Genomic DNA, 27,741 nt, shown 5'->3' on the forward strand with positions numbered 1-27,741 from the left:
CCAAAATTGAATCAGCACCTGTTCCTAGTATTGGCAACATATGGACCAAATTTTGTTTGATTCCGCCAGTTACTTCCTGAGGAATAGCAAGCACGCGTAACTCAAAAAACGTCCGATTGCTCCACCCCCCTTGGAGGAATTCGCGCCAAAAACCAATGGGCACAAGTTCACATACGGGCACATATGTGTACCAAATTTCGTTCGATTTCATGCGGTAGTTTTTGCTGTAGAGCGGCCACAAAAAACTGGTCACAGACAGACGTGACACACATACATACACACACACATACATACATACACACACATACATACATACACACACACACACAGACAGACAGACATTTTCCAAAAATAGTCGAAATGAACTCAGCACACCTCAAAATGTTCGAATCCGTCAAAATTCGAAATTCGAAAATTTGCACGAATCCAATACTTTCTTCTATATATTAGATATAGAAGAAAGTAAAAATTGACTTATCCAATTTTATTTCCTTATTTTTTGGAAATGTAATTATGATGCAGGAATTTTTTTTTACATGACACACAAATTTAACACAAAAAAAAAACATAATAAATAAAAAAATCCAAGGGCAACAAGTTGAGCTTATCAATGAAGATTCCCCTCCCCCACTTAAAAACTAGTATGTTGTGGCCATCACGAAACTTTCTTCTATATCTTTCTTATAATTCTGATCCCTCCCCATGCTTAACGAGGAAGCAATATTCCCAACAAAAACAAAATTACACATGCAAAAACTTGACGACCATCCCAATGTCTGAATTATTACAAAAGCAAAGCAAAGAGCGAAAATTGAAAGTTATTTTAAAAGCCTTGCTTGAATTAATTACAAATATTTTATTTGTTAACAAACATAAGATGGCAACAGATAAAAACTTTAAATCATTGAGATAATATTTCCGATCATTTCCATTCAATTAAAATCACGAGAAATAGGCAGACGACATTCTATTACGATTTATCTTTCTTATTGTTGCATTAATAAAGCTATTTTTATTCGCAAAAAAAAAAAAAAATCAACACCTCTTGGAGCGATTGGCGTCAAAATTGAACCAAAGTCTGTTTACACATGGATTCACATATATTCCAAATTTCAACCAGAACGTAGAATTACTTCTTGAGATAGGGCACTCACAATGGAAAAAAAGAACGGGCGATTGCGCTACCCCCTTTTTAGCTGTTGACACCAAAATAAAATCAGCTCTTATACCCACTAAGGGCTACTTGTCAAAAAATTTTTGTTTGATTCCGTTCGTTATTTCTTGAGATACAGCAGTCACAATTGACGACAAAAAACGTTCTATAGCTGAACCCCCCTTTGAGTTATTGACACCAAAATTGAATCAGCACCTGCTCCTGTTAATGGCAACATATGGACCAAATTTTGTTTGATTCCGCCAGTTACTTCCTGAGGAATAGCAAGCACGCGTAACTCAAAAAACGTCCCATTGCTCCACCCCCCTTGGAGGAATTCGCGCCAAAAACCAATGGGCACAAGTTCACATACGGGCACATATGTGTACCAAATTTCGTTCGATTTCATGCGGTAGTTTTTGCTGTAGAGCGGCCACAAAAAACTGGTCACACACAGACGTGACACACATACATACACACACACATACATACATACACACACACACACAGACAGACAGACATTTTCCAAAAATAGTCGAAATGAACTCAGCACACCTCAAAACGTTCGAATCCGTCAAAATTCGAAATTCGAAAATTTGCACGAATCCAATACTTTCTTCTATATATTAGATATAGAAGAAAGTAAAAATGCATAACTTACAAGTAGGTTGCCACCCCTTGCTTGCTGCCGCTCACCTACCCTCAGGACTGCTCATACAGTTTCCATTGGGCGTCTTGTGACTGGAGCAGTCGGACATCGAAGCATTTTAATCCGACTTTATCAGTCACAGGCAGAATTAGTGCTTGGCCAAAAATGATGTGCTATTTAGCATAAAACTTTTACACATTGGCTGCCAATACATTGCCCCTTTGCCGACCGTCTCGGCAAAGGGTATAATTTATATTTAAAAAATTATTAATAACTCCTTAGCATCACGCTGCGGCAAAAGGCCGGCAGGAAAAGAGTTAAATGAGTTTTTAACTGCCTATTGTAGTGTACATCTACAGGGTTCGTACTCAATTTCAGAAATAAAATGAAGGAGTTTTGGAGCAGTTTTGAAGGAGTAAAATGAGATTTTGAAGGAGTACTAATGGGCTGTCCTTAAATGATGTCGCACTTTTTTCAACATGTTTGACCCTCTTCCCCTTTGTCACAAAGTATCACACTTGATCTTACTACTCCTCTTGTCATGTCATACTTTTATAAACATATTGTTATAATAACTAGATGATGTTATTTTTTTGTCACCTTCTCTCCTCCCCTTGTCACAATTTCCCGAACCCGTCTCCCCCTCAAGTCATGACATCACTTGTGGATGACTCAATATCATAACTGCGATTTGCTAAACGATTGTTTTTTAACACAATCACTTATAGTACATCTGCTTATATATTTTTAAATATTTAAATAATAATTAGACAAACTGACTGTTGCAGCTGAGAGTGGGGTGAATGGAAAAGCAATAATCATAATACTTGAAAAAATAGCCAAGCACCATTTAAGCATGGTTTACTTCATTTATGAAATGTCTTAGTCAACTAATAGTATTTTCACCTTCAACTTTTATAACTTCTATGATCAATTTGTCAATCATGTCTTTATGAAAAAATAAAATACATATACGAAATTACTTCATTAAAATCGTCCTTGTGATGAAGTTAAGTTGTCGATCGAAGTATTTTAAGTTACTATCATAGAGGAAGACTATGTAGTCTTGAACTAAGAAAGAAGGAGTTCAAACCAAAATGAAGGAGTTTGAAGGGCCCTTCAAAAAATTTCCTAAATGAATGAGCATTGGAGGAGTTTTGAAGGAGAGTACGAACCCTGATCTAATTAATCAAATTGATACAAAATCGTAGAGAGGTCAGAGCCACCAACATTGCTGAGGAAAACATCCTCTCAAGCAGAAGTCATGGCGCAGACTGCGGCATTGAAACTTTTAGGGGGGGGGGGAGTTGTTTTGAGGGGCATTTTTCTTTTTTAGAGGGGTTCTGCTTTGGGGGTTTGCAATATTTAGGGAGTTTTCGCCTTGCTCTTAGGGGGCATTGGCACTCCTGTCTCAAGAACAGCAAATCAGGATAGACTTTAGAGGTGTGCACATTGGCAATACACTCTGCATTGCTTATAGTGTTATGCATATAGTTTAGTGTAGTAATTACAATATTAGAGGCTTTAGTATTTTAAGTTCTGAACGACCAAGACTATTTCCCATTAAACATGAGGAACAACACCTTGGTGCAATAAAGAAGCTTTTTCATTCATTATTGTTTTCACTAAACAGCATACAGTAAAACCTGTGAAGTTGAAAACCCTTGTAAGCTGACCACCTGTCTAAGTTGACTGCTTTTTTCAAGCATGGAATTAACCCTTATCATATAAATCAACTTCTGCAAGTTGACCACTAAATTAGTGCACCACAAGTGGTCAACTTACCAGTGGCGTAGCTAGACCCGACTTTCAGGGGGGGGGGGTTACTTCTTATATATATATAATCGCTTGGAATTTTTTCCTTTTCTTCTTTTTTTTTTCTTTCTCTTCTCTCTTCTTTTTCTCTTTTTTTTTGAGACTAACTTTTCGGGGGGGGGGGGGGGTTTGTCCCCAAAACCCCCCCCTTAGCTACGCCCCTGCAACTTACAGATCTCACTGTACCATGATATGCTAATTGGTTTACTTACGAGGGATAGTTTGTCTGAAGTGATCAGAATCAAAAGCAATTAGTCTCCTCTTCAGTTCATTTCGTCCAACACCTGGAGGACCTAAGAACACATATAAACATTTCATTCACCATCTTCATTCACCATTAAAAAATTTTAGAGCATCTGTCAGCTTACTCAATCAAGGTTCAACCATCTTATTTGTAAAATAGTAAACCAAAAATGGCAGCTTTTTGATGTTGGATCAAAATTATCTGCCTTAAAAGTTTTGGGGGAGAAAACAATTTTCATTAAGTAAAACTTCTAATAGAACTCAATAGTTCAACAGTGATAAAATAAGAAGTATTGATTTGGTTCCAATTGATATAAAAGTTTCAGCATTAGACAAAACCTTTTGCACTGAAAATCAATCTTTAATAATGTGCAGAAAGGATGATATTGTCTATTACTAACCTAAAATAACAATAAATGCATAATATTGAAAAATTAAAGACTAATGTAGTACAATCAGTAAGTTATAAAACAATCCTAAATAATTTCAAAATTCAGTTTAAAATTTTACTGTAATTGCATTATCAGGTAATAAATAACAAAACATTTTCTCAATGTTTCTTTGCTTTATACAAACCATGATTTCTGAATCATTACTTGCTGAAAAGTTGGTCATCTAGCACATCCTTTTTAGTCACATATGATTCATAAGTGCCAATATTTGAAACTGAAAATTCGGCTAATAACGGTGCGGATTGCTGTAACATGCGTTAAAACAACTTCCAATTTTAAAATTAATTGACAAACTTGCAAGACACATAAGAATTGAAATCTTAAACATTGCATGCAATTTTCGGCAAAATATGAGCTTAATGTTGGAAAGTTTTCAAAAATAATAATATTTTAATTAATAAGTGGTTAACTGGGAAAATTTAGTTAGCTGAAAATATTAAATAAGTCAATTCGTTCAATGCACCTAATTTGACGTTGGTTCTTCGCAAAAAAAAAAAAAAACTGAGGAAGAAAGGGGATCTCTAGCATGTGCAAATAAAATTGGTGAAATTCTGCAAAAAAGGGGGGAGGGGAGGTGGATGACAAAAAAAAATTTTTTTTTAATGTACTTTTTTTTTAAAAATGACTAATTAAACATGTGAAAACTAGATCCTTTACAGACTTAAGTATATACAGCTTGTTTTTGAACCTGGCAGAATATTAATTTGAGATCTGACTTCTAATAAAGAATAATGAAAAATTTGAAAATATGTAATCAAACATTAAAAGAAAATTCAAAACACATTTAAGCTAAATTCCAGTATTAACTGTCAAAAAATTGATCCCTTACAGACGTAAGTATATACAGCTTGTTTTTGAACCTGGCAGAATATTAATTTACGATCTGACTTCTAATACAGAATAATGAAAAATTTGAAAAAATTTAATCAAACTTTAAAAGAAAATTGAAAACACATTTAAGCTGAATTCCAGTGTTAACTGTAAAAGAATTATAACTACAAAAATGGCCATTTTGAACAACAGTTGAAATATGTGTCTGTATGCTATATGAAAAGGCTTGTTAAAAAGCTTGATAATATGTTGAGATGGCAAATTATTTGTACTACAAGTCTTACTGCAATTTTGGTAGATAAGTCTTACAATTAATCCTCAGTTTATCGTTAAATAAAAAAAATTTCTGCATTGATACATAAAAGAAATTAGAATGAGACCATATTCAAAAGTGGTTCAAGAATAAAGTATCCTCATTACAAATTACCAATCAGAATTATAGGTCGATGTATTCCTGGCCTAGGATATAACTTGGCAACTTCTTCATAAGTGGCTATTTCTTCCCTGTCAAAATCTGTGAACAGAAAATTAAGATATATATATATATATATGTTTATATAATAAATTATATTACAGTGGTGTTAAAAAAATTGCATCACACACGAAATCCAAATATTTTTAGCATTTATAAGTAATTATGAAATATTTAATGGTTCTTGCATCATATAACATGAATTGGCATTGGTACATGATGCAAGCTATTGTGTAAGATTGCATCATCCTTCTAACTGTATAAAAAAACCAGTTGAACGTTCGATGCATTCATTTACGATCTGGACTTATGAGTTGCAGTATGTCAAAATACGGTCAACTGATATCACAAAGGAAGAGTGTTATTGTTGCATTGGACAAAGAAGGATTGTCGTCACGTTCCATAGCAAAAAGAATAAACTGTTTGCAATGGACTGTTGTTCGACTACTAAATAAGCTGAAGAGCACCGGAAGCACATTAAGAAAGAGTGGCAGTGGTCGTGCAGGAATATCCAATGTAGCGCAGGACAGATATTTGACACGACTCAGTCTTCGGAAAAGACTATCATCTTCAACAGACCTTAGAGCAGCATGGGAAAATGAATCGGGTGTTCACGCATCCACGTCTACTGTACGAAAACAACTGGGTCATTTCCCCTAAACAGCGCAATTTGGACAGGGCAAGGAATGGCATTCACTGTGCCAGGGGAATGACACTTAGAGGAAATAATGCGTTTTACTGACGATATTATAATTTATGTGGGAAAAGGAAACACTACTTTTATGAAATTGAAAAAGATCCAATGTCGTGGTGTCAAAAAAGTAGTTATTGTGGTTATTTGTTTCCTTTACATTTTACAGGAGAAGGACGACAGGGGAATGACAAAAATTAAAGTTAACTTTATATATTGTCATAACTGCAAACAACAAATATCAATGTCACTTAAAGTAAGGGGGGGAAACTCTATACAAACAAGAGTCAATCATTTATTGAGCGATTATTACAAAATTAAATGAATTATCAAAGACAGGGTAATGACAGTCATTAAAAATACTTATCAAGATTTAACTTGATATCACCCGAATATACTCGACACCGTATATTTATTCAAAAAGAACTAATTAAGATTATTTCTATGATGAGACCAGAATTCAAAGATTAAATTATGAGTTAATACAACTATTACCAGGTGTGAGAAACATTCATTCCATTCCTCGACAGGGGAATGACAAAAAATCAAAGGACATTTTTTACTATTTTTTTTTTAAAAATAATGCAAACCTTGAAGAATTTTTTTTTCTATTTTACAACATTGCATAACACTTCTTAAGAGGTTAAACAACATTTTCTGTACAAATATGCATGGCTTCCTGAATCTTTAGAGCTGATTTTGCTTTAAGGTGGAGGTAGGGACACACAGGGGAATGACATTTATCGTGTCAAAAAATTATTTAAATGTATAATAATAATAATAGAGTGTTTGTTTTAACTTATTTTACAGACATAAAAAAATGTTGTTAAAGCATTCTAGCGTCAGTTTTATTTCTATACTAGTTAGTTTGTTATTTTTGGAGCAAGGACAAGAATTTAGCATTTTAGAGAAAATGACCCAACTGTGTGATGCGGGTTTGGTGACACGTCGACCACAAAAGAAGCCATTGTTGACCAAAAAAAAATGAGGAAAGAGCATCTAGACTGGGCAAAAGCTCTCCAAGGGTGGACTGTTGATCAATGGAAATCGGTTGGGTTTTCGGACGAGTCCAAATTCTGCATGGGTCCAATGGACAGCACACAGTTAGACGCTCCAAAGGAGATTAATATCATCCCGACTGCATTCAACACACAATCAAGCATCCATAGGCGGATTTAGGATTGAGTTCTTTGGGGGGCAGGATTATTTTTTTAGCAACATTTTAAATTGCCCCCCCCCCCATGTTTTGGTCTGTTTTTCTGTGATGTATAAGGTCATGCTTTACTCTTTTTTTGTGTTGTTTTCATTAATGTGTGTTTTCATGCTGTCCTTTTTGAATTGGCCTAAAGAGAGGCGATTGGTATCAAGAGAGTGACGCAGGGCTCCCTTTTAAGTGGGATATAGAATATCTCCAATTTTAGGGGTTTCGGGGGTTTCTTCCCCGGTTTTCAGTCCAAAAAAGTGAATATAGGCATATTTTCAGCACCCCAGTGAAAGCTGTACTATTTGTATTTAATATTCTTTTTTTTCTTTTCTCACATCAGAAAAGGACAATCGCTTCTCTTCATTTTCATCGAACTATTCAAAAAAGAAAAAAATAATATTTTTTTTTGTTTTAAGATTTTGGAAGATGTGTTGTTACTATTTTAAGTCCTCCCAAAACTGGGGGGCATTGCCCCTATGCCCCCCCCTCTTATAAATCCACCCATGTCCTTCTAAACTAGTCAAAAAAGAAAAATAATAATGATTTTTAAAAAAATTTTTTTGAAGTTGTGTTGTTACTACATAAAGTCCTTCCAAAACTGGAGGGGCATTGCCCCCCTCTGACCCCCCATAAATCCGCCCATGCAAGCATCTTATATCCTAGATGTTTTGGCGATGTATTCCTGATCAAAGAGTTGGTGGGCTTCACTTTGTGACGCCCACCAACAGTAAACGCTCGGGTGTATATTGGCATTTTAGAGAAGAAATTGCTACCTACTATCCGGGATCATTTTACTTCAGTTCCAAGCATCACTTTCCAGGATGATTCTGCTCCGTGCCATAGGGCAAAACTGGTAAGTAACAATTTAAAAACCTTTATCCTGCCATTCGACTTAAATTGACATGGGGATAAGTAATTTTTTTTCTCTAAACTCACACGCAGGTTCAGAAATGGAAAAATGAGCATGGGGTCAGCAGTTTGCCTTGGCCCAGAAACAGCCTCGATCTAAATCTGATTGAAAATTGTTGGAATAAAATGGGTGTAGAAGTGATGAAACATAAGCCAACATCACTTGCAAAACTCCAGGAATCAATAATTTGTGTCTGACACCACAAACTCAGTAAAGAATACATTCAATCACTCATCCGTTCAGTGCCCAGTAGATGTCAAGCTATTAAAGCTAGAGGCAGATCAACAAAATATTAGGTTACATTTTATGATGTTCAAACATTTCCATGTTACTTTTGTTCATTTTTGAACAGAAAGAGTGTTACAATTAAAACCTCTACTTACTTTTTGGTCATTCACTTAGCAACGTTGATGCACTTCACATTGTACTTGTTACGGTTTTGGCAATGTATTTCCATAAATAAAATAAACAATTATCGGATTCCTGCTGTTAAATGTTTACTTCATAAGTTTTGCAGAATTTCACATACATTTATCGTTAATCGGTCAACCAAAACTTCTCACATATCCCATTGTTGTGAAAATACGAGGGTGATGCAATTTTTTTTTTACCAGCACTGTATACCTGCAGTAACTATTCACCGCACAATAACAGGTTTGTATGCAATCTTATTTTCCACCATCTCAAAAAATATATAAAAAACACAGAAGGCAAATTTTCCACTGCACTAAACACAGCTGTAGTTTCCTCCTACATTTAGAAATTTTTTCTTAAAAGAATCAAGTACAATTAAGAAAAAAATAATATTCGAGATAAAGAATATACAGAACATCTCTTCCGGTAATTCATCCCCCAACCTTTGTCTTATTCTGAACTCTTATGAGAAAAGTACAATGTTTGATTCTAAAAATTTTTGGGAATGAGATTTAAACTGTGTAGGAGGGCTGAGCAGGCCTGGATCTGCATACCCACTGGCCCTGCAGTGAGGGGGAGGGGCATGTCCTTAAGGAGCCCAAAAACCCCTTAAAGGTCTGCCCCAAGAAATTAAGATATTTTTTTAACCAGCATTAAGACTTAGTAACGTTACAAATAGACACTGCTGGCCTATGGGGAGGGGCCCTACAGATTTTGTAGCAGGGGGGCCCAAAATTTATGGATCCAGACCTCGGTTTGAGATTTTCACTAATTCTTTGGAAATCTATATAACTTTTAAGGCAATAGGGCTTTTTGTTACTGCAAATATTTGTCCTACTTTGCTAATTTTAATTAGCAATTTGCTAAAGGAATTAATATGACAAGAAACTTTTAAACAAATACCTTAAAATTTTTGTTAATAATTTATTTATTTGGCACCCTATCGTACCCCAGCAAGAAAAGTGACAAACCTCAAAATTTGGGGGAAACATGCTAGCAATTGATTCAAAATCTAAATTTAATGCTCTTTCTTGCCACAAACTTGCATAAAGTTGGCATATATAAGTGGTAGCATAAAAGTGATATAACCATTAGTGAAGCATCATTAAAATTTCATAATTTAGGAGAAAGATTTTCGAAATTTTCGTTTGAATCATTAATTTAGCTTGAAGTCAAGTATTCTCTGTGGTGACCTTACTTTCACATTAGTTACCTATGCGCTTATATGAAATTTACAGTATGTGTACATTTTCTATACATTACTAAGAATTAAACAATTGTTGCTGAAAATAATAATTTTCTTCAAAAATCAAATTCTTAAAAATTAATTGTGCAGACATTTCAAAACAGGCATATTTACCATCATTCTCTTTGGCATCATACATAATTTTCTTTATCTTGCGAGGACGATGATGTTCTTTTCTAACAGGAATTTTACACCCAGCAATGAAGTCATCTTGAAGTAAATAAGACAAATCTCTCATTTCCGCAAAACGCCTAAAAATGTTTTAAGAAAACATCACAAACAATATACCAAGAACTATGTTAAGAATAGGGACATCAAATTTTAGAATCAATCAAAATTTATGGATTTAAAAAATATGATAGGTTAAATTGATAATGTAGACAATACATAGAAAAAGTTTCATATTAATGCTCAATTAACAAAATAAAAATCATGAAAATGCTGAAATGGAGGTTATCTACACCAATTATAACTTTTAAGTTCTTTCATAGTCTGATATTTTTGAGACATACTATAGTAATGTCAGAATGTAAATGAAAAATTTCATTTGTTACAGAAAACAAACAATTTGCTGATTCCTAAATACAAATTATATCTAATGATACAGTTGAACTTGGTTAATACAAAATGCCAAAAATTCACCAATTTGTTTGTATTAACCGTTATTCGTAACAACCGTGAATAAGTAAAATGGGGAAAAATAAAAAATGCACATGTAAATTTAAAGCAGAATTACGTTGCAACTCTATATCTTCACGAATTGATAGTGCTCTTCTTTTTATGCTCGCCATCTTTAGCCTTTAATGGACAACCAAATAAAGCAACGTTCAATTCATAAGAAACGTCGGACTGCCAGCCACGATAGATCCTACGGAAGTTTTTCTGGCATGAACCAGAAAAAAGCTAAGCTTATTCATAGCATGAAACAACTTGCTTTATTGATATTTTAGGAGAGACTTAATAGAAGGTTTGGAAATAGTGGGACAGTAATTTTTGTCATGTAAAATGTTTTTAGCAATAACTGAAGAACCAATTCGAAGAGAGGTGATAATGGGGGGATAGGAGGTAACAATAGTTCAATAGGTGGTAATACCGAAATGAAAAGATAGACGGTTTTATCTCCAAGCAGACTGATCTGTCCAAAGGTAAACAGGTGTAATGAGTTTTAATTCTTTCAGAATAGCAGAGGCTTTGGCTACGCACAATAGCTCAATGCAGCCGAGAATATTTTGCACCCCTTAGAGAGCTAACTAACAAGTATCAGGGGTCAATCTAGACAGAAATTCGGTCCGTTTACGGACCCTTCACAAAATTCCGAACCCTAAAAACGGACCCTTCACAAAATTCGGACCCCTATGAACGGACCTTTCACAAAAATCCGTAACTAAAACCGGACCTTTCACAAAATTTATTTCGCAAAGCAGTCACTGAAAGTTGTTTCTACCTCGGATCACCTAGGCACTCCGAGCGGAATGAGTCGCGCGCACATACGCTGATCGGATCGGATCCGATTGTATCGGAGGGAGGATGACGTGTGACGTGCGCCTCTCCGTGATTGAAAGAATTTCAAGTGCGCAGCGTGCTTATTCACCAAATATCCTAAATAAACAAACAAACCACTGACGTAGACCGGAAGTAGCGAGTCTTATTTCCGGTTAAGCGCCAATCTCCATTGCTAGAGATAGGTGTTCATAGCGAAAGCGATTTTGTTGTGCTTCTTTAAAAAGCAGAATAATGTCTTCTGCGTATTTCAATGCATTAAATAAGAAAGACAAACTTAGTTATTGTTAAAAATTATCTTTCAATGGCTGTGACCTTACCGATCCTTTAGTAGATGGATGGCGAATCTATTGCTAACGATTGATGTTTACAGTGTTCAGGCAATTTTGTTTTCTTTCAGTTCTAGGTAGAATCATGTCTTTTGCGTATTTTAATGCATGAAATGAGTATAATAGGCTTTGCTATTCTCAAAAATTGTCGATCAACGGATCTGATTTTCCTGATCCTTTAAATACAGAAATAAGAAAAAAAAAACGAGTCTTCGTTTGTCGATCATTACCGCGATTTCAATGATAAGCATTTATGAATACCTCCTAAGCAGAAATAAAGTTGATACAAAGTCTGCTTTCAAGAATCACAAATCTACTGGATTGCAAGTACATTGTGAATTGTAATTCCTATTCTTAAGTTGAAGCTATTTTTTCAAAGATGGAAGCTTTTCTGCACTGTATTCACACAGAATGGCTATGACAGGGAGTTATAACTTTAATTAATGTGTTTGTTTACCGATTGTCGAATATCTAAATTTGTTTACAATTAGAGCGCCTAATAATAAAGTACCGTCAATAACTCGAAGTCCCAAGAGACGGGCTAAATGGTTCGAGTTATTGATAGTTCGAGCTATGGGAAGTTTTTTTCTCATGAGGTAATGAATAGTGGTTCTTTATTTTAATCACACAAATCAAACTGTTTGAAACCCGTCCAAACACTGGAAACTTTCAGCTTTGCAGGAAGCAAATAAAAAATTGTTCAGGTTGAGTTTTTCTAATCAATTTAATATAGATCAATATAAATCTTCACACATTACAGTAAAAATACAAAGCTGATGAAATTAAGGTGAATGTTTCCAGCTCGTAAATACCTCGCACAAAGTGTGTTTACTACATAATATTCATTAAGATTCAATCCTTTCGCTTTAAAGCATTGGCTTTGATTCGACGATCAGGACCTTTAGAAATTTGAACATCTTTATTTCTGACATCTTATTTGCTCCTGTCCTCATGCTGTACCCGAAAGCAGAACAACATCCCCTCTTTTTACGAAAATTTTGCGATTTTGAAATTCATGATTAATTTAAAAAATTCAATCAAATTACAGATACGTAAACAGAACAATTCGTCGTAAGAAGCAATACAAATAAGACTTCCGCCGGAAGTTTTGAGTGACCCTGTGCAGCCCTGCCACCTAGTGTTCGAAAGAGTAAGCGTGGCTTGGAATTTGGTGAATTGGTGGTTTTCGTTTTGAACTGCGAGCAGTGTGGCAACGAAATGGAAGTTGTTGGCGGATGCCTTGTTGCATGGTGTGTTTTATTTTGCTCGCCACGTTGGAACATCGAGCTAGGAATGCAATCTTAATTTTGTTTAATGCTTTTATTTTTGCTCTCAAATTTACTAAAAAATAAAAAACATGACTTTAATTTGATTTTTGACATTTTTTTTTTACTCCACTAGTCGGAATGATCATGTTTCTTGGCGGTTTTGAAACCTCCAGTTTGGCAACACTATGCAAACTACAAGTTCAAGTAGTAGAAAAAACGCACGGCGTGCAATTGAATTCTTAAACTTAAACTGTTCAAATAAATGAACTAAAAATGATTTTTAATTGAATTCTCATCTTTTTAAAACTATAACTAAGAGTTATTTAGGTTATAGTGATCTTATGAAAATTTTTTCACAAAATTCCATTTTAGTTTTCACAAAATTCCAAATTATTTTTCACAAAATTCCTAAAACAGGACCCTGACAAAAAATCCTGGATTGACCCCTGAGTATGAACTTGGGGTGTGGGTTCAAGATTAAGAGACACTTGATATAAAGCACAAATGGGGGATAACACCAGCGTTGACAGCAGTTTCACTTTCACTTAAAATTTTCCGTACCACTTAGAAAAGGTAGAATAGCTGTCACTACTTGATGACTAAAAGAAAAGGGCTGGAAGTTACTCACAGGATTAAGGAATACATGGAGAGCTTTCTATAGTGACACAAAATTGCTGAAATCGAAAATTGAAGAACTCAATAGCAGATTTTTTTTAAGGAAAAGAGGTCAGAAGTTTCGTTTGTCTTCACCAAAACTTTCATTTTGATCTACCTAATATCTGTGACATGTGTAATGTTATTAAATAGTAAAACAAATTTAATTAACAAAGTGTTCGCTTTAGCCGTAATTTTGTATTAACCGTGGTCATATTAACAGAGTTCAACTGTATATCTAATAAATTCCGCTTAATGTGCAGTTCAAACTTGAATTACAAAAACATATTTAAACAAAATGCACAAAACTAACGTATATTTGAAGAGATCATAATTTTTGCAAAAAACTGGCTACACATTTTTTCCTAGGCACCTATCTTGACTTTTAACACATAAAATTTGAGGGGAACTTTAAGTTCAGTTCTACCTTTTTGTAGTTCATGATTTATTTAAACAAGGTTCGTTGACTTAAATCAAGTGATTTAAAAAAAAAAAAATCATGGATTTGAATCAAGTGATTTTTTTTAACAAAATCATTAATTAAAATCACTATTTTAATTTTATATTTTTTTATAGACATTAATTTTGTATTTTTAGAATGTGTTGCTCTAAATTTAACTGCACTGCATTATACAATCTTAACTTCAATACGCAAAACTATATAGATCCCTCTTTTAATGTGAAACATATTTTCACTTTTGCAATATTGCTTTCACTGCAAAATTACAATTCAATTCAGTACAGAACCAAAGAAATTTGCTGTTTTTCTTATACACCATCACTAATATAGTAAAGAAAAGTAATGCTCAACATATTCTTTTACACTAAAACGAACATCATGATGAAAACCTTATTTTTAAGCAAAGTATAAAACAAAATCACTTCTTATCTAAGTATTATAACATATTTATAAATCTTTTCTTGGAGATTTAAAATAAAAAATCAAAAACATCTGATTTAAATTTTAAAAAAATCAACACTTCTGATATTTTTTTTTTAAATAACTGTTAGATGTGTGGAAAAATATATCAACCCATCTCTTTCATCCTTACCTTGTAAAATTTTAGAATAATTATTGATAAAATAAAAACAAATACAGTAAACTCTCGATTATCCGTCGGCGGCTTATATGCGGAGCGTATTATACGCGACCTTTTACACTTTTAGAAAAAAAATCCTATTGGTAATAATTAACTGAATGTAGATAAATAAACCTATTTAACAGGTGAAAAATCTATTCTTTGACATTCCTATTTGTTTCTTCCTATTCCCTTGCAATGACTTCAATCTTTCCAAAGTCATCGAATCCTGATTTTTAGTCCACACCAATAACTGATTCTTAAAAACTACACTGTCAGTTGAAGTCTGATTTTTAGTTCTGCTCTACTTATCACTTTCAATCTTCATTACTCTTATTGAATTTTAGAATAATAAATAAGCATATCACTTACATGCGCAAATGAGAAACCAGACTAGTAAAATTCCCCTTCCCTATACGTTTTTGGTGTAACCTAGCTTTATCTGTTTCAGTTAATCTGTTTGCACAATTTGCTTGCATATGTTTGCAATCCCTTTGCAATAATGGGCAATCCTTTCTTAGCTTTTGCATGCATTTTTCATACACTGAAACCGTTTTCTGCTAAATTTTAAATGTGTGTAAGTGTAATTAACTTTCGGAAGCTATTTTACCTATTTTGTGGATTATCCGCGAATTTGCTTATCCGCGGTAGCCATGCCACCCTCTTCCTCAGATAATTGTGAGTTTACTGTAATGGAATAGAGACTTTAAAAACCAATGAAAAAACAGGCTTGAAAATTAAGCTTCATATCTTAAGCTTCAGACGAATCTCAAAAAATAAAACTAGCCTTTCTTGCAATTGACGACTAGGGATGAGGCCTGCCCTCGAATTCTTTTCCCCATGTTTTCGGGCCTGCCACCAATTCAAGTCCTCCTGATTAACAATATGAAGTACTTCTCCTTTACTGAAAGGCAAACCTGCTTCTTTACAAGGTATGATATTGTCCGCACCCGGGTCATAGCTAAAGTGGGCTTTCACTCGCAATCGACTTTCCCTGGATGGCACACATTCTTCTCTGGGGACGAGTTTAAATGTGATGGGTCCTTCCCGACATTGCTGCACATTAAAAAGGAAAAACATCAATATAACTTGTTTATAATTACAGTAAAAAGGAAAATGAAAAAAAAAACTTACTAATATATTGACAACATCATGAGGAGATTTGCCTCTAATATTGATTCCATTAACTTCATGTACTTCATCACCAGTATGAATCAGACCTATGAAGTTTAAATATAATATATATATATATATATATATATATATATATATATATATATATATATACAGTAGGCGCCGCTTAATGTGATCACTTTGGGACAAATATAATTTGATAACAATAACCGAAAAGAATCCAGGAGACACAAAATAATGATATTTTTCCAATTAAGGTGTATTTATTTTGGCAACCTTAAATTAAAATCACAATGACTCAACTGAACGCAGTTTTAAATTATTAAATTAACAGAATGGAAATATCTGAATCATAAAAAGTTAAAGCTAAATTATGCAATTTTTAATCACGTAGTAATAGGTGAAGTAAAGTATGACCGTTTTTCCTGACATTCGTAAACCAGTTTCAAAGCACATTCAGCTTTTTTATCTTTTCCAGCATGGTTTTGCTTGTTGTTTAAATTTTAATTTAATTTCGCTTTGTTTTCAATCTCGACACAATTCTTTAACAGTTTACAAAGTAATGCTACAATGGTAGTGCTCATGGGTGCCACTCTAAAAATTGGCCAGGACTGAAAAGCGCGTGGCTCCATTTCGCGACACCAAAATGTTGGCGCTTAGTTTGTTTGATGTTTTAGACATATATAATGCTAATTTTTGATGCTGTAACTATATAGTAAAACCAAATTGTAAGATTAAGTAAAAATTAAAACCTAAATAAAAAATAACATATCATTGTCCAAGATTTTTAGGAGGTAAAAGCAGAAAAAGAACTTAATAATAAAATACAATAAAAAAAACTTACTATTTGCTACTGCAGAAAAAAAGCTTCAGATTTTATAGTTCATGTTACATAAATAGTTCATATTTCGTACAAAAAAATAGTAGTTAAAAAAAAATTCAGGCATGAGATTCTTGGCTTTAAGATGCATTGTGATAAAAACTTTAATAAAATTTTCCAGATTAAGATAAGAATGGTTGAAATCAACAGATTGAGTGACTTATTTAATTCTTTTTTTTGGGGGGAAAAAAACAGCTCATCTTTTTAACTTTAGCAGATGGGCCAGTTTTTTGTCCTCAGAAGAATAAGACCTTTTTTGAGGGTGAGAGATTCAAAAGTAAAGATTTGTTTCATCTATAAAAATCATTTTGAACATGGAAAAAAAAAATCCGATGGCCGAAATTTTTGAAAAGACGGAATTCCGTCCCTTGGACGGAAGTGTGGCAACCATGGTAGTGCTCAATGGGTGGGATACATTGGCTACAATGGATGGATACATCAATGCCTGCAGCATGTCCAGCGACTGAATTTTTTAGGTGCAAAAGGAAGTATTCTTAGGGGGAGTCTGTGGTCACTGGGGGGCGAACTTTCTGTAGCTTCATTCCTAAAAAAAATTTGAACTGCTATTGAAAACCACAAAATGCTAACCAGAAAGTTAGTCACGTCAGGGTTTGCCTACTCATTTCTGTTAATTGAGGAACAAAAACAGGGAAAAAATTGAAAGTTTGTGAAAAAGTGATAACAATAAACGAAGACGCTGATAACAATTTTCGACTCTTTTAACGTGGGTTAACATATAAGTGTTCCCGAACATTGCGATTCTGATAACATTAAGCGAATGATAACATTAACCATGATCACATTAAGCGGCGCCTACTGTATGTATGTATGTATGTATGTATGTATATATATATATATATATATATATATATATATATATATATATCTTTAAAAGTTCACGCACAGACAACACACAACACAACAAGCAATATCACCTCTCAGCAATATTAAATAGCAGTTCCAAGAAATGATACTTAAATTAATCTATAAAGATAACCCCCACTTAACAGGGTATTTGAAGAAAGCCAATGTTGAAGAACTTGTTGTTGAATTTCCCCCAAGTTAAGTTTTAAACCACAGGATTTTTTAGAATTATTTTGAATAAAATACATACATTTGATACATAAATTAACCCTACATTTAAAATAACATTTCACTGTTATGCTTTAAAGAAATTTAAAACATAATGTTTTTAAATTTTATTGTATTTTTGATAGGCATCGGTAAACGATATTCAACATCGTTCTCATTCCTAATCTTAATATATAAAATTGGAGTTTGGTAAATTTGTTCCCTAAGATCTCAGAAACTACCCGGCAGATTTGGCTGAAACTTTCACCGTTTGTTCTTTTTGGTACTGGGGAGGTTTGTAGACCAGTACGATAAAAATCCGATTGATAGTTCTTTTTTTATTCTAATTTGTCCAAATTTTCGCATAAATGCCCCAATATGACGGTTAAAAAATACGTGCACATATTAAAATTATGTGTCCATCGAAAGCGCTTATTTTTCTGCTAAAGATGGCATCTGTTAGAAAGTTCTAAGTTGTATGAAAAACGAGATATGAGCTTTTTTTGTTCCATGTTCGAAGGCTCTCCTCAACCTTATTCATTATTTAGTGTATCATCTCAACTCTCAGTTGATAGCTAGAATTGTTGTACTGTTCAATATTTTTGCGTTTCGTGTGACTGTTCGAGGCTTTTCTCAAGTCAAATCTTAAAGTAACGTTTTTTCACAAGATTGGCTGATAATAAATGGATTTGCTGATTATTTTCCATTTAAATGGAACTTTAATGAAACTATTGTTATATTTTTATTATTTGTGCGATCAGACTCATGATCCAATCTACCAGTAGAAATCTCGCCAAACTCTTTGCAAAGATTTCAGTAGCTTATGCGAATACATTTGTGCAATTTTTTCAACTGCCGCTGTTAACAAAATATCGCCATTAAAAGAATCTTTAAAACTTTTTTCAAGATTTAAAATAATCCACCATAAACTAAATTAGGCAAATCCATTAAAGAGCACAAAAACATCCATAAATTTTTCTTTTTACACATTTTCAAACAATCGCCAAATTTTACTACTCATTTTGGAAACATTTTGGATGAAAATGTTTAACTCCATGTTATGGTGACTAGAAGTATCTCAGGATTTGGCGACAATATCTTTTTGACGAAAATTAGTAACAGATTGTTTTACAATTTTTGTTAGCCGGCCGAAGACATGGATTTTAGCTGTATTAATGAAGATTTTTACTATTAATTTTAATGTAATGGAATGATAATAATATAATAATAATATAATGATAATCCATATATCTATATATATAAAAATGGAGTTTGGTAAATTTGTTCCCTAAGATCTCAGAAACTACCTGGCAGATTTGGCTGAAACTTTCACCGTTTGTTCTTTTTGGTACTGGGGAGGTTTGTAAACCAGTTCGAAAAAGATCCGATTGTTAGTTCCTTTTTTATTCTAATATGTCCAAATTTTCGCATAAATGCAGCAATATGACGGTGAAAAAATACGTGCACATATTAAAATTATGTGTCCATCGAAAGCGCTTATTTTTCTGCTGAAGATGGCATCTGTTAGAAAGTTCTAAGCTGTATGAAAAACGAGATATGAGCTTTTTTTGTTCCATGTTCGAAGGCTCTCCTCAACCTAATTCATTATTTAGTGTATCATCTCAACTCTCAGTTGATAGCTAGAATTTTTGCGTTTCGTGTGACTGTTCGAGGCTTTTCTCAAGTCAAATCTTAAAGTAACGTTTTTTCACAAGATTGGCTGATAATAAATGGATTTGGCTGATTATTTTCCATTTAAACGGAACTTTAGTGTAACTAATGTTTTTTTTTATTATTATTTGTGCTGATCGGATTTTTTAATCGTTATCCAATCTAACAGCAGAAACCTCGCCAAAATTTATGCAGAAAGATTTCAGTAGCGAATGCATTTGGCAGTTTTTTCAACTGTAGCGGTTTTTGAAGTCAAAGACTACGTAATAATGTTCGTCAGCTTTCACCATGTAAACAAAATATCGTCAATCGAAGAATATTTAAAAACATTTTTTACTGTAAAATAATCCAGCAACTAAATTATGTAAATCCATAAACAGCACAAAAACTTCCATTAATGTGACTTTGTGCACAAATTCAAACCATCGCCAAATTTTACTACTTATTTTGGAAACATTTCGGTTGAAATTGTTTAGCGCCATTTTATGGTGACCAAAAGTATCTTAGCATATGGCGACAATATCTCTTTAACAAAAATTAGGGGGATATTTCGATAATTGGGAATTTGGCGCGGTCGTCTCATTTTTGGCGTAAATAATTTTATTTTGGTAACCCTGCTGATTAAAGTAACCCTATGTGAATAGATATTTCCGATCTCTTTGTTTTGATTTGCAAAGAAAAATACCTCTCGCGCAGGCGCTGGAGCCAAAAATTAACGCCAATGAAGAAAGATAGCCAGATTCCCAATTATCGAAATATCCCCAAAATGAGTAACATACCGTTTTACAAAGTAAGGAGGGGGAGCATTATCCAAGGTATCCCAAAACGATTCCCGCAAATTCGGCAACATTTTAAATCCCACCAAGAATCCACAATAATTGAAATTTTCCAAAATAACTAAAGCAAGTTTATGGGGATCAGGAGCGCGTGGCTACATTTTTTTTAAACAGTTCGTTCTTCAATAGACATACAGAGAAGGTAAGACTCTATGTAAAAAAAAATAAGTATTAACTGATAAATCTTTTTAAACATGTGAAGTTTAATTTCATATTTCAGAAATTCTTCAAATTTGTATATGCTTAAATTTTGTGTTTTCGTTTCTAAATGAATACTATTTTGCTCTTTTTACTTATTGCTACTTTAGTTTTATGAGTAAAGAAGAATCTAGATTTTAAATCACGTCAAAAAGGTGTGTTTTAAGTTCTTTCACTTAAAACAGAAAACAAATGCAAGTAACGATTGTTTCTCATAATTACTGCTAACCCAGGCAACGCCGGGTATTTTTGCTAGTGTAATTTAAAATAATCTTTATTTAAATGAGATTGACTACTCGACTCTTTGGGCACATGTAAAGTTGCAGTTTCAGGTTGGCATCCCTTGATGCCCAATCATATGCAAATGAGGCATTTCTGTATAAATGGTGAACGATTCCAATCGTTCTCTCTCTCTTCGTTTAGCCTCTCAGGTGCTAGGTCTGGTAGGTGTTGGGGAGTTATCAAACTACGCCTCCACTTATGGCCAGGGTTTATTCTTATTAGTTTATTTGTTCGTTTATTTATTTTTAGTTTCGGATGGACCTATAAATTTTTCGTAAGCTTTGAAACAAGTTTCCAATGTTTATTTCTTCACATTGATATTGATTCTGTATCTTCTACTGGGTGGTATCATCTCTGCTTGTATAAACATGCAACACTGCTGACTGACTTATGGAACTTGGCTTTTCGGCTTTCCGTTTAAGCAACGTAGGTTAGAAATTTTCAAAGTTGAAACGGAATGTTTTTTAGTCTCCAACAACATAGTTTCAAAGAACACAGAACTAATTAATGGTGTTTTCTGGGGGTTACCTGAACTAATGTAATTATGTTTGTTATTGCTTTTAGGTAATAATCAAGTACACAAAAATGAAGTACTTATTTTTTTAAATCAACGATTTATAATTATCTTGAGCTCTTTTTTTTTATTTTGAGAACAAGGAACTACTCTTGATGGAAGTACAACAATGCATATCATGAACAATCAATAAATTTTCCAGCAGGTGAAAGCATTTTAAATAACAGAAATATGATTAACATGTAAATTACCACTGCGATCTGCTGCGCCTCCATGGAGAACTCTAGCTATCACTATTGATCCAGTTTGATCATCATATTTAATAGTGGCACCCTACAGAATATGAAATGGTACAAACTGTAAAAGGCAAGCAATTTCAACAAACATTTCTTGTATTAAAAAAAATCACAAATTTCTTTTTTTTTTAATGATATTATTCATTGGTAAAATTGTTATAAATAATACAAAACATTGTTCTAACCTTGATGGTTTTAAAAACAATCTCTCACTTTAAAATATTGTTCTGTACACATGCATTTAATACTTTCAGATAATAATTTACAAAAACATTTGTAAAAAATGAAATGAAAAAAAAATGGTAAAAATCATAAAAGAGACAATCTATATAAATAAAACAGAGAATATATGTGTATGCGTGTATGTATATATGTATGCATATTCAATATACAAATGCACAGTTTACGTCAGATCTAGACCAAATTTGGCAGAGAAGTACTTGGGCACCTGAGAAGGAATGTAGGGAGGTTTTTGAACACCAAAAACAAACGGAGCCTTTCAAATTTCAATTTTAGGACCCGAAAAAGGCATTAAATGGCTCATTCTACCAGAAATAATTGTCCGTTATTTTTTTAAATTTCAGTCCCATTCAAAAGCCCGCGAAAAGTACCCCTGAAGTAGATTTACTGCATTTCAAAAATACAAAGGCTGTAAAATCACCAGCAGAAAAGTTATAAAAATTTTTTGTCAAAGAACATCAACATTAAATCGGAAATTTATTGTCTGCAGGAACTCAGTTTTATTTAGCGTGAATAAAATCAATAAGAAGAAAGATCTGTTGACATTTTTCAGTTCTAAGTCCAGTCTTGGCTCAAAAACTAATATTCTGCTTTGCAACGATTAATGTTTTTTGCTGTAGAGCTTTTCGTATTCAGTGTCCCCTTCAAGCATTTCTTAAATACAGATTTATTTTTCTTCGGGGGAAAAAATCTTTATTTAAAAATTTTTGCCAGTAATTGTTCTCTATATATCAAATTCTAGTTTGTTTTGACTTGATTAATAAACTTCATTGATTTAATTCTAAAATACAAATGTGACGACCAGCAACAGGCTCTTGGCCCAGCTAGGCTGGGCCTAGTCAATTTAATAGTCCCCAATGAAGATCAATGGTCCTCTTAAAGCTATCCACCCCTTTGCTCATTACCACCTCTTCCGGTAAGCTGCCAATTGCCCAGAACCCTACAAAGTAGTAGTTTTTCCTTATTTCCAGGTTAGCTTGAGATTTGAATAGCTTAAAACAATGACTCCTCGTCCTGCTTTCGGTGAGAAAATTTAACCCGTTAACATCATTCATTTTGATAAATTTAAACAACTGAATCATGTCCCCTCTGATCCTCCTTTGCTCCAGGCTATACATATTAAGCCTATTAAGTCTGGTATCATAATTTAAATCTGAAAGTCTTCTTACTAGTCTAGTTACCCTTCTTTGAACCCTTTCCAATACACAAATATATCTTTAATTAGAATACTCTAAATCTCATCTTACTAAACTCCTATATAAAGGCAGAAGAACCTTCTTAGATTCTTAGATTTGTTTGAAATAGATGTATTGATAAACCAAAGTATTCTGTTGGCTTTGTTATTAGCAATGCTGCACTGTTTACTAAACTTGAAATCTTGATTTATTAAGATACCCAGATCAATAACATTTTTTGCTTGACTAATGATTGAACCCTGTAAACCATAATTCGTATGATTATTTCCATGACCGAAGTGTAGCACTTGACATTTCCCTACATTAACTGCCATATCCCACCTATCTGCCCACTTAGTTACAGTCCCCATAACTTTTACATTATCAGCAAAACAATTCATGCTTCCAGAAATATTCTCATTGATATCAGTCATAAAAATAATAAACAAGAGAGTCCCTAAAACTGAACCCTGAAGAACCCCGCTTAAAACATCACTCCATTTAGAATGATTTCCCCTCACAACTACTCTTTGTTTCCTTCCAGTCAGCCAATTTCTAACCCAAAGTAAAGTTTTTCCTCCTATTCCTATATCAGCTAATTTGCTGAGAAGAGCAACATGCGGTGCCTTATCAAAAGCTTTTTGAAAATCAATATAAACAATATCCACACACTTTTTGTTATCTAAAGTAAAGGTAACCTTGTCGTAGAAATGCAATAAATTAGTAGCACATGATTTACCTTTCCTGAACCCATTCTGCAAACTAGTCAACAGACTATTAGTCTTTAAGAAATTCATAGTATTAATTTTGATCAAAGTTTTGGAAATCTTACAAACCACTGAAGTCAGACTTACAGGTCTATAATTCCCAGCATTACCTTTAGACCCTTTCTTTATACCCTTGTCTAAATACCTTGTATAAATACCCTTGTCTTTATAGTCATAGTTTGTCTTCATGATGCATTATTTTGTATCTATTGTATGTTTAATAATTCTAATTTAACAATACTAAGGAGGCTTAGTAAAGTACCCATTAATGAAAACATAATTTTCTAAAAATTTATTGTTTCTAAAAAAAATCAGACTTTTATCTTTTATATTCATTCTGTTCAAAGAAAAATATTACAAATCTACCAGTTCAAAATGTATGCATTCTATCACTAATTCAACTGTTTAAAATCTCTAAAACTACTGCATGATTCAGACTAGCTTCATAAAAAGAAATATTTTGGGGAATAAAAAAATTCAAAGACTTTTTAAAGTAGCAGAATTTTTATACAGAAAAGTGTAAAAGCTGGACTTTTTCTGAAGAGGGAAAAAAATTTTAAAAAGGGGAAATTTTTCATCCTTGTCTCAAAAATGAATCATTACTACTCTAATTAGTTAATAATAACTAAGTTTCAATACTAACCAATGGCTCATTGCTTTTGACTAGCTGTACAATTTTAACAGTCTCTTCATCATCATCTCCTTCATGGATTATATCTGGAAGAGAAGGATCAAAATCTTTCCGGGCTACTTGGTCATGTGTCAACAGCAAAGCCTGTAAGAAAATGAATGTGTGAAAAAAAATATAAGTTATTTTACATGAATCGCTTTCATAAAGAATAGTACTTTAACTATCAGGTTAATTAACATTACTTTCATAAAAATTTTAAACTGAAATTTGTGAAGAGTTTTTCTATTTTTTGAAAGAAACCAGGAATTTTTTAATTAAATTCAGCAATATATCTACTTTGCCTTAATCATGGTCATTACAAATAATGCATTCAATACAAAAACTTCTTTTTGGAATAATGCAGGGTGATTCAAAAAGTTTGGTGGGGTTTCACACGCCTACTGATTTGGAAACATTGGACCTACAGTTCTCTGGTAAAGTTTGAATGAAAGTGTGAGTTGTAAACTTTCAGATGCAGAAGAGCAATCAAAATTTCACTGAAATCTTTGCTTATATTTTAAGTTAAAGGTTTTCAAAACAGCTAGATATATTTTAAATTTAAAGCTTAATTTTAGATGTGTTTATACTGATTCTACAGTTTTTATTAACACATTAGTTAAATAATTGCATTACCATATTTTAATCTTTTAAATGGAATATTTTGTAAAAGTTTTATAAACATGTATTATTGCTGCTTTTAATCTTTCAAACTTAGCCAACAGACTACAGCAAGCTGCCATGTCATAAACTAATTTAGTTAGTTTATAACATGTTCATGATGGACTATCAAGACAGTGGTGATTAAGCACTTTATGATTGTAAAGTCAGACAAAACAACGTAAGTAGAAGCACAAATTTGTAAATTACAGCAGACACGTGTTTCGGCGTTACAGGGAACGCCTTTTTCAATGCAAAAAATAATGAGCTTATGGATGAAAAGGCGTTCCCTGTAACGCCGAAACACGTGTCTGCTGTAATTTACAAATTTGTGCTTCTATTTACGTTGTTTTGTCTGACTTTACTTTTCAGCACAAAGGTATTTATTTATCTTGCTTTATGATTGGTCTGCTAATTCACCAAACCTAACACCCTGTGATTTTTTGCTGTGGGGATATGTAAAGGGATCACTTAAGCAATTGCTTTTGGGGCTACGGAGTTCCTATAACATGTATGGCAAGAGTATGAATACATGTTTGGGCATTAGGAGGAAAGTATATCAAACATCTTTAGAATGATTTTCTATAAAACTTCTTTTTTGTACCCCTTTTACTCTCAAAAATATACACATTTGAAACTGCACCATTCTTTTTGAATCACCCTGTAGTGTTTTCTGCACTGATATGAATATAAAGAAAACTTACAACAGCTCCCTCAAATGGGCTATTTTGTCTTTTAAATAGTTCAACAAATATTAACTTTCTTTGAAACTCAGACTTAAGTTCAGTTAACTAATATATTTAAAACAGACAACTATGCACACCAGAGCCCATATCAAATTCTTCAGGTATGGCAAAAATTATTATTAAATGTTCAGAAAAGTCTAAAAGCAGATGCATCTCATGCAGTAGAAGTGCAATTCTTTTTAGGTTCCAAGGTACGAAATGGAATTCTAACTACCCCAAACAGTTATATTTTATAATAATTTTATTTATTCTTAACATTTTTCCAAAACATGCACTTTATTTTGTGAATTCCCATGGATATATTTGGGGTGGTACAAACTTAACTTTTAGGAAGGGGAGGCATTCTCAGTTTACCTAATGAAATTCTAAATTTTAGCAAATGTTAAAATACAGGCATGCATGCAAATGTGCTAACATTCAATGGAAAGGAAATTAAGCATGATTAAAAATGAGTTTGAAAAATTGGGGGGAGGGGGACATTGCAATGTTGCAATACTGTTTCCAAAGTTGCCGAATCACCAGAAAAATTGGCCGAATAAGGAAAATTTTGGGAGGTCACAGTGACCTGCTATTTTAGTGCTCATGCACTAGACCCCAAAATATAAAACCAAAAATTCAATCATACATTTTTGAACAACTGTATCACTACAAGCATCTATATTAAAAATCTATGTTCCATTTCTAAAGGATCCTCCGAAGCCATAACATTGAAGCATTACTTGCTGTTAAAGTCAATTCTTTAAAAGATTGCTCCAAACTGAAATTTCCTTATTAAATTGGAAATAACTCATCAGAAACCTTCTGTTACAGAATTTCAATGATGCAGTTTGATCATTTAACTTAATTAAAAGCTTTAAGATTACAATGAAAACGATCATCATAATTTTGAACAGTAAATTTACTATATAGTTACTTGTGTTCATAAGATTTTCCCTGAAGTTTGATGAATTTTTTTCTAATGAAATGTATTAAATAAATGTACAGAAATTTTAAATGCTAAACATGAAAAAATACTTCTTGTTCTTCTTAGAGAGCTTACTCGAAAGTATGGCTTTTGTAGAAGGCAAAGCAATTCTTCAGAATCATTAGATGCAGCATCTTGGAGTGCTTGAATAACCTAGTGAAAAAATATATTATTATCAACTTCTTAAAAATTCCGTGGTACATTTTCTAAAACTAACCAAAAAGTTTTGTTTCCGTAACTATTAGGAATCTAAATTTTCAGATTCAAACAAGGTATCGCTACATAGTATAAAATGAAGTCTCCAAAAAGCGTCTGTGTGTTTGAACTCGCAAAACTTAGGTACTACCCGGCCAATTTTGCTGAAATTTTCACAGTTTGTTCCTTTAAGTCCTGAGAAGGTTTTCAGAACAGTTCGAAAACAATTCGATGAATAGTTCTTTTTTTATTCCAATTTAGGCCCAATTTTCACATAAATTCTCAAATATGGGGGTGAAAAATTACTCCCAAATAGTAATATTATATACCATTGGAAAGGGAAGAGTTTTCCGCGTTCTACGCAATTTGTTCCAGTGCTCTAACTTAATTGCGGCGGGAGTTTTTTACATTTTTAGCTCGAATTTTTTTACGCTTAGCTGAAATTTAAGCACTACTTTCTTTATTAAATCCGTCAATAATAAGTGAAGGAATTGTCCCACAGTTTTCTTTTTGACAGCATTGGAAAGAGCTGCTT

The 27,741-nt window shown here is 33.2% G+C and overlaps 1 protein-coding gene across 1 annotated transcript in view; it reads right to left on the reverse strand.

Moving 5' to 3' along the window:
- The window catches only part of LOC129216915 (MAGUK p55 subfamily member 7-like), a 54,768-nt gene that overhangs the window by 11,189 nt on the left and 15,838 nt on the right, over window positions 1-27,741 (reverse strand). The window contains 8 exon segments of the mRNA XM_054851133.1: window positions 3,830-3,910; window positions 5,571-5,657; window positions 10,195-10,331; window positions 15,698-15,966; window positions 16,045-16,130; window positions 21,748-21,829; window positions 24,618-24,749; window positions 27,087-27,164. Of these exon segments, the coding sequence (XP_054707108.1) occupies window positions 3,830-3,910; window positions 5,571-5,657; window positions 10,195-10,331; window positions 15,698-15,966; window positions 16,045-16,130; window positions 21,748-21,829; window positions 24,618-24,749; window positions 27,087-27,164 (952 nt within the window).

Source organism: Uloborus diversus, chromosome 2, assembly GCF_026930045.1.
Source record: "Uloborus diversus isolate 005 chromosome 2, Udiv.v.3.1, whole genome shotgun sequence".
NCBI lineage: Eukaryota > Metazoa > Arthropoda > Arachnida > Araneae > Uloboridae > Uloborus > Uloborus diversus.